Source organism: Sus scrofa, chromosome 2 (genome assembly GCF_054392235.1).
Source record: "Sus scrofa isolate SSC_HxYL_T2T_F1_AM1 chromosome 2, Sscrofa_HxYL_maternal_Yorkshire_Landrace_v2.0, whole genome shotgun sequence".
NCBI lineage: Eukaryota > Metazoa > Chordata > Mammalia > Artiodactyla > Suidae > Sus > Sus scrofa.
Window position 1 is genome coordinate 74,561,291 of NC_139384.1, and position 15,586 is coordinate 74,576,876.

The 15,586-nt window shown below is 44.7% G+C and overlaps 1 protein-coding gene across 20 annotated transcripts in view; it reads right to left on the bottom strand.

Moving 5' to 3' along the window:
* LOC100516420 (adhesion G protein-coupled receptor E2) overlaps positions 1–15,586 on the bottom strand; it is a 75,987-nt gene that overhangs the window by 50,224 nt on the left and 10,177 nt on the right. For 15 of the 20 annotated variants that reach the window (XR_014837511.1, XR_014837510.1, XR_014837509.1 and 12 more), the window contains 9 exons: positions 12,788–12,919; positions 12,061–12,207; positions 11,460–11,606; positions 11,326–11,372; positions 11,134–11,211; positions 10,545–10,722; positions 1,506–1,613; positions 598–818; positions 234–413 (listed from right to left, as the gene is read on the bottom strand). Coding sequence is in view for 16 of the 20 variants with exons in the window: in XM_085012624.1 (XP_084868750.1) it covers positions 234–413; positions 598–818; positions 1,506–1,613; positions 10,545–10,722; positions 11,134–11,211; positions 11,326–11,372; positions 11,460–11,606; positions 12,061–12,207; positions 12,788–12,919 (1,238 nt within the window). In the remaining 4 variants the exon portion in view is untranslated. Of the gene's footprint in view, positions 1–233; positions 414–597; positions 819–1,505; positions 1,614–10,045; positions 10,266–10,544; positions 10,723–11,133; positions 11,212–11,325; positions 11,373–11,459; positions 11,607–12,060; positions 12,208–12,787; positions 12,920–15,586 lie in introns of those variants that run through there. The other 5 variants (XR_014837512.1, XM_085012627.1, XM_085012626.1 and 2 more) reach the window with 2 other exon arrangements.

Consider the following 15,586-nt stretch of genomic DNA (forward strand, 5'->3'; position numbering starts at 1 on the left):
CCACAAGGAACTTAATTCTGCCAGAAATCAGGGAGCTTAGAGGAGGACTCCAAGCCTCAGAGGAGAGACTTTTAAGACTTCTAGAATGCTGAAAAGACAGCCCATCTACACCATTCCTATTTGTTGACTTGAAGAAGCTTCAAGATAATAAATCTGGTTACATAGCTGCAACATGTGTGGGGATTTGTTACACAGTAGTAGACACTGAACTCAGCCCCTCTCAGGGCTCTCACCTGTACTTCGTAGTGAGCCATGAGGATGGCAAAGCTGCTGAGGTGGGTGCACTGGCAGATGGTGCTGTTGTCTTTGGTGCCCACCATCCTGCAGCCACTGGTGGCCCAATGACCACTTCCATTCTGGCCATGCTCCCAGAAGACGCAGAACACTTTCTCTCTTGGACCAGGGATGACTGACTGTAGGAACAGGAAGTGGGTGTGAGCTCATGGTTCTGATGTTCAGAGATGCTCACCCCAAGCTTGCTTTTTCAGGTGTTTCCTGGGGAGATGGTGAACCCATGGGGGAGCTGCCTGAAGCCCAAGACTATGTGCAGGACTCAAGCCCCTTGCATACCCACAGCTCAATCCCACCATGACTCACATGTTGGAAGATAAAGGTGACCGGGTGCCTGAGGTTCTGAGGGTCCTTGTTGCTGATAAAGGCAGAGATGACGTCTGATAGCAGATCATGATAGAGTTCCTGTAGCACGCCTTTGTGTGTCTCATGCAAAGCTGCCTGTTCCACAGTATCCAGGACCAGAGGGGCCTTAGCCAGAAACCTTCCCACCCCTGGAGTGGACAGAAGGCCCACCACAGTAGGGCCTGCAGGATGAGGCTAAGGTTAATATCTCAGGGTCCCCAACAGGACCCTTTCTTCAGATAGTTTTTTTTTTTTTCTATAGAGACTTCAAGTCCAATCCAAGGAGATAAACCTCAAAAAGCCTCTGGCTGAGATAAAAATTACCAGAATCTTATCATCCCACCATTCTCAATGGAATTGTTACAATGTTTCTGAGGCCCTCCCCTACCCCAGAAACCTGGCCTACTCCTTCCTGTCCTCTACTAGGAAAGGTATGTGGCCCACTCCTCACCCCACTCCTATGGGGCAATATATACCCCCAACCATCCAGCAAGTATATAAGAATATCAGATCTTTCCCCAACCAATCAGCAGGTCAACAGGTTTATGGTAAGACCTCTCCTCTTTTCCTTTGTCTCTGGGCTATAAAAATAGAAATGACCATGATCCCAGAGTCAGTTCTCCCTGATCAGCAGGAAGTTGGCTAGCTATGTGAACAGCATTTCTTCCCTCAATAAACTTGTCTTTTCTTCACCCTGCTCTGAGCCTGGAAAATTCTCTTTCCAACCCTCATTCATGGACCACAACATTTTCCCTTTGACCCACTGTAGCCCACACTTCCCTTTAAGCTTCAGTTCTCTATTTGTCACATCTTTGGGCATCTTGTCCCACTGTGAAGCTTCAGTGACCCTCCCCCTATTCAGTCATTACCTGAGTCACCAGATTCATGCACTGTATCCCAGGTGAGCAGCATCTTTGTCTGATTCTGAATCAAGGTGATATTCTCGTATCCTTGCTCCTGCACCTCCAGGGACAGTACTGTGTGTTGTGGGAGTCATGCAAGGGAGTTGGATTAGTAATTGTGACTGTAGGGGTTATTATAATACCATTTTTATAGTAAACCTGTTTAATTATGTTACAACCATCCTTATAATACCTGCCTCTATTTCATTCACATAATAAAAATGATGGTATAATGACAGTTAAATCTGGTTCAATGACAATTTTACAAGCTTATTTAGCAAGAGTGAAAATAGAAGAAAATCAAAGGTAGCTAAAAACAGAGTTCCTTGGTGGTCTAGTGGTTAAGGACCCAGCATTGTCACTGCTGTGGGTTGGGTTAATGCTTTGGTGTATGTTTGATACCTGGCACAGGAACTTCTGCATGACATGGATGCAGCCAAAAGAAAAAGTAGCTAAAAAGATAAGGTGTGTCATAGTGCTTAATGTTTCTATAACTGATGGTAAGGCTTACATAATATAACCATATATTATACCTTTTTTAGTCTTTTTAGGGTCACACCCATGGCATATGGAAGTTCCCAGGCTAGGGGTCAAACTGGAGCTGTAGCTGCTGGCCTATGCCACAGCCATAGCAACATGGGATCTGAGCTGTGTCTGTAACCGACATCATGGCTCACAGCAACACCAAATCCTTAACCCACTGAGCTAGGCCAGGAATCAAACCATGTCCTCATGGATACTGGTCAAGTTCACCACTGCAGGAACTCCCAAAACTATACATATTATATACAAAATATTATGCAAAATGTTATTATGTGTACCAAGTAATGCCATAATTTTACACATAATATTTGTTATACATAATAATGGTATATACACATGTATGAAACCAAGTAGAACTCTACAGCCCTCACCACCACCAAGTATGAAGCCCCCTCCATGTCTCCTGCCTCTTGTTTATAGAAAAACTGAAGTCTCCCAGGCCTCCATAAGTCACAAAAGAGCAGGATCAAGCAGTTAACAATTAGGACAATAGAGTCACAGAATCTTTTAGTGTTCAAGGCACATTTATGAATTGTTTCACAAGACACTAACTGCCACCAGGGGGAAAAAGCTACCTGTATGACGACCAGACTGTAGCCATAACTTAGGCTGTTCCATCTTAAGCTGTACTGAATCTATAGCTAGTACAAGTTCAAGAACTGTCCTCAAGAGAATGGGATTAACCCTATTGCTCATAATATAACATAGGCTGTTCCATCTTGAGCTGTACTGAATCTATAGCTAGTACAAGTTCAAGAACTGTCCTCAAGAGAATGGGATTAACCCTATTGCTCATAATAATCTATATCTTGTGAGCATCAGAATGATTGTATCTTGCTCTGCCCACGTAAGTAAGCAGGCAAGTAAGATGGTCAGCAAACAAAGAGATGCTACAAATCCATGTCAGCATCCCCCACTTTAAGAATATGAATATGACACCCTATGTCAGCAGGGAGAAGTTACAGAAGATGGGCCTTCATCCCTAATCCCATAGAAATGGAATGATATCTAATAGTGAGGATTTGTAAGCAGCTCTTTTGCCTCTTTCCTGTTTTCCTATTTCTGTCTCCCTTAAACATTTTTAGGTTTATTTTATTATTTTTATTATTATTGTTATTATTATCATTATTATTATTATTATTATTATTATTATTAAAGTATAGTTGATTTACAATGTTTCAGCAAGTTCTGTTTCACAACAAAGTGACCCAATCACACACATTTCCCTGTGCTGTACAGTGGGATCCTATTGACCATCCATTCCAAGTAACATTTAACCTAACTCCCGACTTGTGCTCTACTGAATGCACATAACTTGCCTAACCTGTTGATTCTTTCCCTAGATTAAAAGAAGTAGGTGGAGTTCCCATTGTGGCTCAGCAGTAACAAACCTGACTAGTTTCCATAAGGATGCAGGTTTGATCTCTGGCCTTACTCAGTGGGTTAAGGATCCAGCATTGCCTTGAGCTGTGGTGTGGGTCACAGACAAGGCTCAGATACTGCATTGCTATGACTGTGGTTGGCTGGCAGCTGCAGTTCCAATTTGACCCCTAGCCTGGGAACTTACATATGCCACATACACTGACATAAAAAGCAAAAAGAAGCAGGAGGAGGGGGAGGGAAAGGGGAAGGGGAGGAGGAGGAATGAAGAATGAAAGAATGCCTATCTCTCTACCCCCTGCCCGCACAGACAAGATAACATCTGAAGAAACCAAGGAGGAGTCAGTCAGCTTGCATGCAATGGAAAATGATGCAGAGACTGACATCCCTCCTTGATGATTCACTGAAATTTTTTCCTTTTTTTCCTTTTAAAAACTGCCATGGCTGAGCAGAAACTTGGGAGCTGGTTTTGGCAACACGAGCCTGACCTCTCCCCAGATTGCTGGCCTTCTGATTAAAACATCCCTTCCTGGAGTTCCCCTCATGGCGCAGTGATTAACGAATGTGACTAGGAACCATGAGGTTGCAGGTTCGATCCCTCGCCTTGCTCAGTGGGTTAAGGATCCCGCGTTGCTGTGAGCTGTGGTGTAGGTTGCAGACGCGGCTCAGATCCCGCATTGCTGTGGCTCCGGTGTAGGCTGGAGGCTACGGCTCCAATTCGACCCCTAGCCTGGGAACCTCCATATGCCATGGGAAGCAGCCCTAGAAAAGGCAAAAAGACAAAAAAATAAAAAATAAATAAAACATCCCTTCCTTTCCACCAACATTTGCCTCTCAAGTATTGGCTTCTGAGTGGAGGCAGCCAATTGGGTTTGATAACCTGTATACCATGAATTTACAAAGGATTATTCAAAATTACAAATAATTTTTTTTTGTAATGCCAGTGCTTGACTTAAGCTTTGAGGCACCTACTTCAAAGACAATAAACACATTGCCAGCAGGAGAACTAGATAAACAGCCAGGCCTTCCAACTATTCAGGCCCCTTTGCTTTAGAGGTCTTCATTAATTTCAATAACTGACAGTATAGGCTACCTATTTTTAACTCTTCACACACTTTAAATTCTGGCTCTTATGTTCTAAATTCAGTAGCAAAGAGTGAGCTCAAGGCCACCTCCATCCACCTCAATAAAGCAGAACCCCTGGCCCATGTTCTCATTCTCTCCCTCTCTCCCTCTCTCTCTCTCTCTCTCTCTCTCTCTCTCTCTCTCTCTCTCTCTCTCTCTCTCTCTCTCCCTATCTCTCTCTCTTTCTCCCCATTTTTGTGGCCCCAAGTGTGCTGTGTAATTTCCAGGTCTCATAAGTTATAAACTTTTTTCAAAGTTTCCTGATGCTTATTGCTGAAAGGAGTCTTGCAGTCATAATAAGAACTATAATCGAGCAGGACCCTATGGCATAGCGGACCCCTCCCCCATGTCCCCTGCTTTAGTTCCTCTCTGAAGAACCTAGATAACCATATCTGCTGCACATTTCCTGAGTTGCTTTATAGATGTTGAGAACCCCACAAAATGGCAGAAGTTAACTACTTGATGACCATGAGGACAGTAGCCCACAGACCTACTGTAACCTAAGGATTGATATGACACCCTGTTATCTCACCATCAACTAGAAAATTGTGAATAAGCCAATCACATACCCTGAGACTCCCCTCTCTCACCTTGACTGTAAAAATGCTTCCCTGAAGCCCACAGTATAGTTCAGGTGTTTTGAGCATTAGCTGTCCAGAACCTCTTGTCTGGCACCTTAAAATAAATGTTATGCTTCCTTCACCACAACCCAGTGTCGTAGATTGGCTTTACTGAGAGAGGGTAAGCAGACCCAAGTTTGGTTCAATAACAGAACCACAAGGGTCATTCCAATCACAGCAACAGTTATTTAAAGGCTGGGACAAGCCCCAAACAATAACCTAGATGAAATTCCTACAGACACACAAAACTACAAAAGTAACCGAAGAAGAAACAGAAAGTCTGAAGAGACCTATAACTAGCAAGATTGAATGAGAAATCAAAACTTCCCAAAGTGAAAAGCCCAGATCAGAATCCTATCAACCAAGGAAGAATAGCATATATGCTTTGTCAACTCTTCCAAAACACAAAAGAGGAAGAAATACTACCTAAATAATTCTATGAACCCACCATTAACCATTAAATAAAACCAGAGAACAATATCACACGGAAAAAAAAACTATACAGCAATATCTCTTATGAAAATAGATGTAAAATCTTCAACAATATATTAGGAACAAATTTATCCAAAGAGGCTCAAGACTTGCACACAGAAAACTACAAAAGATTACTGAAAGAAATTTAAACCCCTAAATGAATGGAAAGGCATCCCGTGTTTATGGATGAGAAGAAAATATTTTTTAAATGGCAATATTCCCCAAAGTGATTTCTAGATTCAATGCAATACTAACAATATCTCAACAGCATTTTTTTGTAGAAATGGAAAAGTTCATCCTAAAATTCATATGATGTTGTAAGAAGCCCAAATATTTGAACAATCTTGAAAATGAAAAACAAAGCTGAAGTATTCACCTTCCTGGTTTCAAAACTTAACTACCAACCTGCAATATTCAAAACAGTACAGTATTGGCATAAGGATAGACATATAGGTCAATAAAACAGAATTTAGAGTCCAGAAATACACCTGTACATCTAAAGTCAATTGATTTTCAAAACGAGGTGCCAAGACCTTTCAAGGGGGCAAAGAATAGTCTCTTCAATCAATAGTGCTGGGATATCTGGTTATTCACACAGGAAAAAAAGGAAGATGGACCCCTACCTCACACAATACACAAAAATTAGCTCCAAATGGTGGAAGACCTACATTTAAAAGGTAAAAGTAGAACACTTAGGAGAAAACATAGGGATAAATCTTTATGGTCTTTGTTCTGGAAGTAGATTCTTGTAAATGACTGAAAAAATGCAGAAGTAACAAAAGAAACAATAGATAATATAGACTTAATAAAAATGTAAACTATTTTTTCATGGAAGTGAAAAGACTATGAAGAAAATGAAAATTCAATCTTCAGAATGTGAGGCTATTTCTGCAAATCACATATCTCATAGGATCTACTATTAGAATACATAAAGAACTCTAAAATCTCAACATTTCTCTTATAATCAGTCATGTTGAGCATTTTTTCATGTGTTTGTTGGCCATCTGTATATCTTCTTTGGAGAAATGTCTACTCAGGTCTTTTGCCCATTTTTCCATTGATCGATTGGTTTTTTTGCTGTTGGGTTGTATAAGTTGTTTATATATTCTAGAGATTAAGCCCTTGTCAGTTGCATCATTTGAAACTGCTTTCTCCCATTCTGTAAGTTGTCTTTTTGTTTTCTTTTTGGTTTCCTTTGCTGTGCAAAAGCTTTTCAGTTTGATGAGGTCCCATGGGTTTATTTTTGCTCTAATTTCTATTGCTTTGGGAGACTGACCTGAGAAAATATTCATGATGTTGATGTCAGAGAGTGTTTTGCCTATGTTTTCTTCTAGGAGTTTGATGGTGTCCTGTCGTATATTTGTCTTTCAGCCATTTGGAGTTTATTTTGGTGCATGGTGTGAGGGTGTGTTCTAGTTTCATTGCTTTGCATGCAGCTGTCCAGGTTTCCCAGCAATGCTTGCTGAATAGACTTTCTTTTTCCCATTTTATGTTCTTGCCTCCCTTGTCAAAGATTAATTGACCCTAGGTGTCAGGGTTTATTTCCGGATTCTCTATTCTGTTCCATTGGTCTGTCTGTCTGTTTTGATACGAGTACCACACTGTTTTGATGACTGTGGCTTTGTAGTATTTCTTGAAGTCTGGGAGAGTTATGCCTCCTGCTTGGTTTTTGTTTCTCAGGATTGCTTTGGCAATTCTGGGTCTTTTGTGGTTCCATATAAATGTTTGGATTGTTTGTTCTAGTTCTGTGAAAAATGTCCTGGGTAATTGGATAGGGATTGCATTGAATCTGTAGATTGCTTTGGGTAGTATGGCCATTTTTACAATATTGATTTTCCCAATCCAGGAACATGGAATATCTTTCCATTTCTTTACATCTTCTTTGAGATATCACCTCACACCAGTCAGAATGACCATCATTAATAAATCCACAAATAACAAGTGCTGGAGGGGCTGTAGAGAAAAGGGAACCCTCCTGCACTGTTGGTGGGAATGTAAACTGGTACAGCCACTATGGAGAACAGTTTGGAGATACCTTAGAAATCTATACATAGAACTTCCTTATGACCCCGCAATCCCACTCTTGGGCATCTATCCAGACAAAACTCTACTTAAAAGAGACACGTGCACCCACATGTTCATTGCAGCACTATTCACAATAGCCAGGACATGGAAACAACCCAAATGTCCATCGACAGATGATTGGATTCGGAATACTACTCAGCCACAATGGAATACTACTCAGCCATAAAAAAGAATGACATAATGCCACTTGCAGCAACATGAATGGAACTAGAGAATCTCATCCTGAGTGAAATGAGCCAGAAAGACAAAGACAAATACCATATGATATCACTTATAACTGGAATCTAATATCCAGCACAAATGAACATCTGCTCAGAAAAGAAAATCATGGACTGGGAGAAGAGACTTGTGGCTGCCTGAGGGGAGGGGGAGGGAGTGGGAGGGATTGGGAGCTTGGGCTTATCAGACACAACTTTGAATAGATTTACAAGGAGATCCTGCTGAATAGCATTGAGAACTATGTCTAGATACTCATGTTGCAACAGAAGAAAGGCTGGGGGAAAAATGTAATTGTAATGTATACATGTAAGGATAACCTGACCCCCTTGCTGTACAGTGGGAAAATAAAATAAAAAAAAAAAAAAAAAAAAAAAAAAAATAAAAACAGGCAAAGGACTTGAATAGACATTTTTCAAAAAAAAGATAGACAAATATTCAACAATGACATGAAAAGATGTTAAGCATCTTTAGGCACTAAGAAAATGCAGATCAAACCATGATGAGCTGTCCCCTGACACATACTAATGGCTATAATAAAAATACAACAAAATGAAAGTAACAAGTACTGCTGAGGATGAGGAGATTGGAACGTTTGTGCATTGCTGTTGAGAATCTAAAATGGAGAAATAGCCACTCTGGGAAAATAGCTTAGTGGCTTCTCAAAAAGTTGAACATAAAATTACTGTATCACTCAGAGATTCCACTCCTAAGCACGTACCCCTAAAGAACTGAAACAAGGTACACAAACCTGTATGCTAATATCCACAATAGCACATTTAAAACAATCTAAAGGTGACAACCACTCAAATGTCCATTAATGGATGGATGGATCAACAAAAGTGGCATATCCATATACAATGCATTATTATTCAGCCATAAAAAGGAATGAAATACTGATACAACACGCTATAACATGAAACAATGTCAAAAACATTATGCTGAGCAAAAGAAGCTAGACTATCAGGTCACATATTGCATGATTCTATTCATACAAAATATCCAGAATGGCAAAGGCATAGAGACAGAAAACAGATAAGTAATTGCCAGAGGCTGAAGGAAAGAATAAATGAGTGACTGCTTAGTGGATGCCAACTATACTTTGGGGATGATGAAACTACTTTAGAAATAGAGGTGAGGGTGGTACAACTGTGAATGTACTAAATGCCACTGAATTGTATACTCTGGTTAAAAACGTGACTATATTATGTGAATTTTATCTCAATAAAACAAATCATATTTAAATATCAAATAATACGAAATATATATTCTTCCAAATTGAATAATTTGTTTTCTTTTGAAACTGTTTATATTTTATCTTTTTTTGTTGTTGTTTTGTCTTTTTTTTAGGACCGCACCTGTGGCATATGGAGGTTCCCAAGCTAGGGGTTTAATCACAGCTACTGCTGCTGGCTTAACACCACACAGCAACAATAGATCTGAGCCACATCTGCAACCTACACCACAGCTCAGGGCAACACCGGATCTTTAACCCAGTGAGCAAGGCCAGGGATCAAACCTACAACCTCCTGGTTCCTAATCAGATTCATTTCCACTGCACCACAATGGGAACTCCTATATTTTATCTTTAATTCTTCACTGCAATTATTTCCTCTCCTGATAATTTATTTTACAATGAAAATGTACGTTATTTACAGTTTTCCATTTCTTTTTAACCATTTTGCTGTTTTTTACTGACATGTAATTGATATAGAATATTATAATAGTTTCAGGTGTACAACACAATGATTCAATATTATCTTACATTACAAGGAGTTCCCATCGCGGCACAGCAGAAATGAACCCGACTAGGAACCATGAGGTTTCGGGTTGCATCCCTGGCCTCCCTCAGTGGGTTAAAGATCTGGCATTGCCATGAGCTGTGGTGTAGGTCGCAGATGTGGCTCAGATCTGGCATTGCTGTGGCTCTGGCGTAGGCCGGCAGCTACAGCTCCGATTAGACCCCTAGCCTGGGAACCTCCATATGCCGTGGGTGCGGCCCTAGAGAAGACAAAAAATAATAATAATACATTACAAAATGATCACTACAATAAGTCTACTTACCATATGTTTCCATCCAATATTTTTTTCTTTCTTTTTTTCTTATTATGGTGGCACTGTGGCACATGGAAGTTCCCAGGCAAGGGATCAACTGGAACTGCAGCTGCAGGCCTACGCCACAGCCATGGCAGCACTGGATCTGAGCTGCATCTGTGACCTATGCCACGTCTTTAACCCAGGGCCTGAACCCGCATCCTCACTGAGACAGCATCAGGTTCTTAACCTGTTAAGCCACAACAGGAGCTCTTGTCTCCATACAACATTGTTGACTATATTCCCTGTGCCATATATTACAGCCCCTTAACTTATTTATTTTATAATTGAAGGAAGTTTGCACCTCTTAATCCCCTCTCAACTATTTTGCTCTTAACCTTTTATTTTAATTCATTCATGAGATTAACACTGAGATACAAGCATGGTCACGTGACTCTAAAAGAAGTGGAAAAGGAAGGAGGCAGGGAACAGGCAGAGGAGAAGCCGGAGGACAGTCCCAAGTACTTACCTGTGCCGGCAGATGAACTAAAAGTCACTGCCCCAATGGGCAGGGCCTTGCCCAGCCATCCCAGGGCATTCTCCAGGCCCAGGAGCAGATTAGTGGCCACAAACTGCTGCTCTGATTGGGACAGGTTTTCCAGGTCCTGGGGCCCCTCCAGCAGATCACCAACCTCCTGTATGAGGTCCTGGGAAGGGGGGTGGCAAAGAGTCAGGAGCCCACAGGCCAGAGAGGCTGCATGAAGTTCCCCGCTCAGCCACAGAGAACAGATCCTAGAGACTGAGTGATATAAAGACAGTGCCCGATGGAATTCACTGAGTGGTCTTTGCCTCTGGAATCCAGTCACTCAGAGGTCAACCATGTTCACGAATGCCAAGTATCAGGTAAACCCAATACCCAGAAACAGCAAGAGGAAAGGTCACTAGTATGTTCACAGTGGTGTCTAACGGTGAGTACTAATATGTGTCCACTCATCCCACCCAGCCTGGAAGAGGTGGGGCTTCAGAGCAGTGCACCATTGTTTTGGGGTGTCTCCTCCCAACCCAAAGCATCCCTCATCTCTATGGGATGCCTCCACCTCCCCTGGCTCTGCCCTTACCTGGATAGTGCTCTGAACAGAGACAGAACGGAGGTTCCCACGCAGATCCTGGAGTCTGTGAAAGAAGCAGGAGAGCCTCTGGGGAAAAGGAGACGAGGGGGTCAGAGAGGCTCGGATGCAGGTGGAAGAGTTTGGGAGAAATGGATAGGCTGTTCCAAGAGATTTCCTGCCCCTGGGTCTGTGTCCACTCACCTGGCTCTTGATTCCAGGAGGTGGCATCCAGGTGGGGAAGGAGACCTCTGTGGGGGACAGGACAGTGGTTCATTAGGTGTGGGAGTGTCTGCGTTTGTTGTGGGCAGGCTCTGGGGTCAGGTCAGGACAAGTACCTTCACAGATGGTGGTATTTTTCTTATTCTGGAATCCCGGTTTGGGCACCCAGCCTCGGCGGCAATGGCACACATATGAACCCACAGTGTTGGTGCAGATGGTGGAGTTGTGACAATGATGCTCCCCGGAGCTGCACTCGTCCTTATCTGGAGACACAAAGAAGGGAGTCAGCCCTGATGAGGCCCCTCTCTTGGCCCTGCCCCCTTTTCCCTATATTAGCACCCCTCCCCGCTCCAGGAGGTGATGCCAGCTGGTAACTCCATATCCTTGAGTGACAGATGCTGAAGTGAATTGTGGGAAGTGTGCAGAGTGCTGACACACAGCAGGTGAGCCCCATACAGATATACAGTTTGTGAAAATGTTGAACTATCTTCATCCCAGTTTGTAATTAGCTGCTGCCTTGGAACCTTCCTCTTTAGTATCCCAGCTCCTTCCCCAGGACCCCGTAATTCTTTTCACATTTAGCCTCAAAAGAATTGATGGCAGGCACAGCAGAGCTCCCACAGTCTTCATTCTGCCTGGATGGTGTGGGTGCCACTGAATATGTGATGAGATGTCTTGAGTGTGGGTCTCCAGAAGTATGGTATCTGGGCTTTGAACCTTCGCAGACGATGTCTTTTGGGCTGCTGGGGTCCCCAGGAATCGGTTTCCAGCCAGGGCGACAGCGGCATTCATATCTGCCCACGAGGTTGAAGCAGTGGGTGGAGTTGTGACATGGGTTTGACCCCGGGGTACATTCATTCACATCTGAGGACAAAGCCAGAGGGTCAGGCCTCCCTTCCACTTCTCATGTTACCCATTTCTCATCACCTAGTCTCAAGGACCCCACTGTGATAGCAGGCGCCATCACCTGGTGAACTTTAACTTCACCTTCAAGGCACCTTATGGTGGCCTCCCTGAAAGATGAGTGAAACAGGGACCAGGGTCCCTAGTTTATGGTTGGAGACAAGGAGGGAAACTGAGTCCTGGGGGCTGGCCTTCCCCACCAAGGACTCTTGCCTGCTCCCTCCTGGGCCCTGGACCAAGGTTCCCCTTCTGCAAAAAGGAAATAACAGCTTCCTCTGCTCAAATGTGACAGATGAGGAAGAGGCGAGGTCTAAAGTGTGCTCATAAGGGTTCCACAAAGAAAGCCCAGGCTCAGAAGGCTCTGCCACCTCCCTGGCCTGTGGAAGGATCTTTCAGGGAGGTGAATCCTTGGGCCGGGCCTCAGCAGGCTCTTGGCCTTGCGGGAACCTGAGGTGCTTCTACATCCTCCTTGGGCTCCATAAACTGCCTCAGCTCCTTCCCCAGGTCCAGTCTGGCCTCCCTGGTTTCCCAGGGCCTCTACCTGTGCACAGCTTCGGGTCCCTTGGGTTGAGCTTGAAGCCGGGTAGGCACTGGCAGATGTAGCTGCCCTGGGTATTGATGCAGATGCTGTGGCTTTTACAGATTCTCAGTTTCTGCTGACATTCGTCCACGTCTGTAAGGGGAAGGAGAAGGTGATGGATGCCCACTGCTGTGGACAGCCTTCCAACTGGGGGTCGGCCATGTTTCCTGGCATAGAAGCATACAGAAAGCCTCACTTTCTCTTCCCTGGTGAATGGGTGCCTTTTCTAAATTCCATGGAGGCATCCTATGAGTGAGCACAATGGCCCAGACATTCTCTTATCCAGAAGTGGCCCAAGTCCCCCCTGTCTGCCAGCTTTATCTCTCTCTGCCTCCCTGGACAGCTCCCAGCTGGGGTAAGGACATCACGACTGTCTCTGTTCCAGCCTGAGTATTTGGACAAAGCCCAGGGTGTGCCTTTCTGGGAACCAAGTGCAGGGGAAGTGCTGTGGACCCTGAGAAGGGCCCATCTTGGCTCCCAGTGGTGGACTTTGTCCTGACTCCCCCAGGGTCAGGGCTGCCAGCTGACTTTTCTTTGGAGTCCTGATGACCCTGGTAACAGCACTCTCCCATCCATGGTAATGAGACTCAAGCTCCATATAGATGGACCAAGACCCACCCTGAGCCAAGCCCCTCAAGGATGAGACTTTTGGGCACCAGCATGAAAAATAAGGATGAAAGGCCAGGGCTGTCCAGACAATGGGCACCAGGCCATGCTGGACAGTGGGGCTGATGTGGCCAGGCACCCTTGGGGCTATGAAGGTGTCTTTTTCTTATTCCCATTAAGGTACTTCCTAGACTGGCAGGAAGTGGTGAAAATCCACACCTGAGCAAGGCCCGTGGTAGATGAGGGCTGAGTAGCTGGAATAGGGAGCAGGTGCTCCTGGGCGATGGGTGGCAGGCATCTCTGTCATCTCAGCCCTTGGCCTCCCACTAGGGACATAGATCTATGGGCCCTGGCAAGTGGGGCTCAGCCTCCATTTTCTGTCCCCAAGTGGTCTGGGTCACCATAAGGCCTGGGTTGATCTCTTCAGTAGATGGTCAGGCCAGGGGCAGTGGTCCCCAGTGACAACCTCTCTTGTCATCTGGTCCAGATGGAAGCCCTTTTTATTTATTAATTTGTTTATTTTTATTAAAGTATAGTTGATTTACAGTGTTGTTTCAATTTCTACTGTATAGCAAAGTGACCAAGTCATACATAGATATACATTCTTATTCTTGTACAATCTTCCATCATGTTCGATCACAAGTGGTTGGATATAGTTCCCTGTGCTGTAGAGTAGGACCTCATTGTTTATCTATTCTAAATGGAATAGTTCGCATCTACTCACCCCACACTCCCAGTCCATCCCGCTACCCCTCCGCCTCCTTGAATGGAAGCCTCTTTGTTCATCTGACTTTTCAGGGAGGAGGTCGGCATCAACCTGCCCACTCCTGACACAACATCCTCCCAAGCACCAGTCATCAGAGCTGCCTCAGATCCATGAACTGGAATTACTGGGGAAGGTCAGGGTGGGACCTTGCATGGGGAAAATAGATGGAAGGCTGAGCAGCTGAGAAATGAGGTTAAGGTGCCAGGATGCATCTTCTCCAAGTGGATTTTTGGCCAGGCGAAATGGGCCTGCCCTTGAATTCTCCCTCCTCCCACATTTCTGGAAAGTATTCCAGGGTTCTCCATGACCCAGGGGTTCTGAGAGGCCTCCAGTGTGGGCAGGTCTCACCCAAACAGTCACTGACTATGACAGAGAGGATATTGTTCTGGAACACATGATGCTGTGAGCTCACTGAGTATCTTGAATGTCGATCTCTCTTTCGTTTTACACAAATAAGATGCCAAGTGGTGGTGGGGGGAATGTTCCAAACATCCAAAAATGACCCTCCACAGACAGTTCTGAGCCTTGGGGTTCAGAGATGGTCAGGAGACTATGTAGGTACCCAAGACTGTCCTCTGATGCCTGGAGAAGGTGGGACAAGAAACCCAGTGAGCAGGCCCGGTCTCATGCCCACAGCAGACCCCACATCTAGGACATGGGTGAACACATCCTTTGATGCGATGAAGGCTAGAATGCAGAGGTGGGGGTGCACAGACAGTCCAGCTGAACCAGTTCCAGATCTAGGTCTTCCAGTAGCAGACCCTGGTCCAAACCAGCAGACTGCTCTCTCCCTGTCACCCAACTCACGGTCCATTTGGGTCCTCTCCCACCTCCCTCTAGTTCATCCATGACTCTGCAGGGGCTCACAACAGTTGATGGGCAGCACCCCCAGTCCAAGCACACTGAGTGAAATACATGACCACCATGTGCAGTTGTGCAGGTTGCTCACTGCACCAGGATATCTGACCAAAGAAACAAGTGGCTCACTCTCCATTCCTCAAACACGGTGTTCACAAGATGAGGGACCTTTTTCCAACTCACACGAAGGCTCTGTCTTCTGGCCAGACCACATATTTCAAGTACAACATCCACTCACAGAGTCCCCTGGGAACCAGCAGTGCCTCCACACAGATGAGGTCCCCTCTGGCCTCCCACCAGGAGGATCTGCTATCCTCCCTCCACAGGGAAGGAAGGAAGGGGCTGGGATTAGGTTTGGGGCCCTTCCTCTGCAAGAGGGTGGGCTTGCGGACCCCCCTCAGAGTCCTCTGGACCCTGGGCTCAGCCTCCTCCTCACCTCTCACCTTCACTCTCCTCCTATCCCCATCCTCAATATTCAGCTCTAACCCCCTCTATTGATGAGCTGTGGCTTCCATCTGGTCACTGCTGGT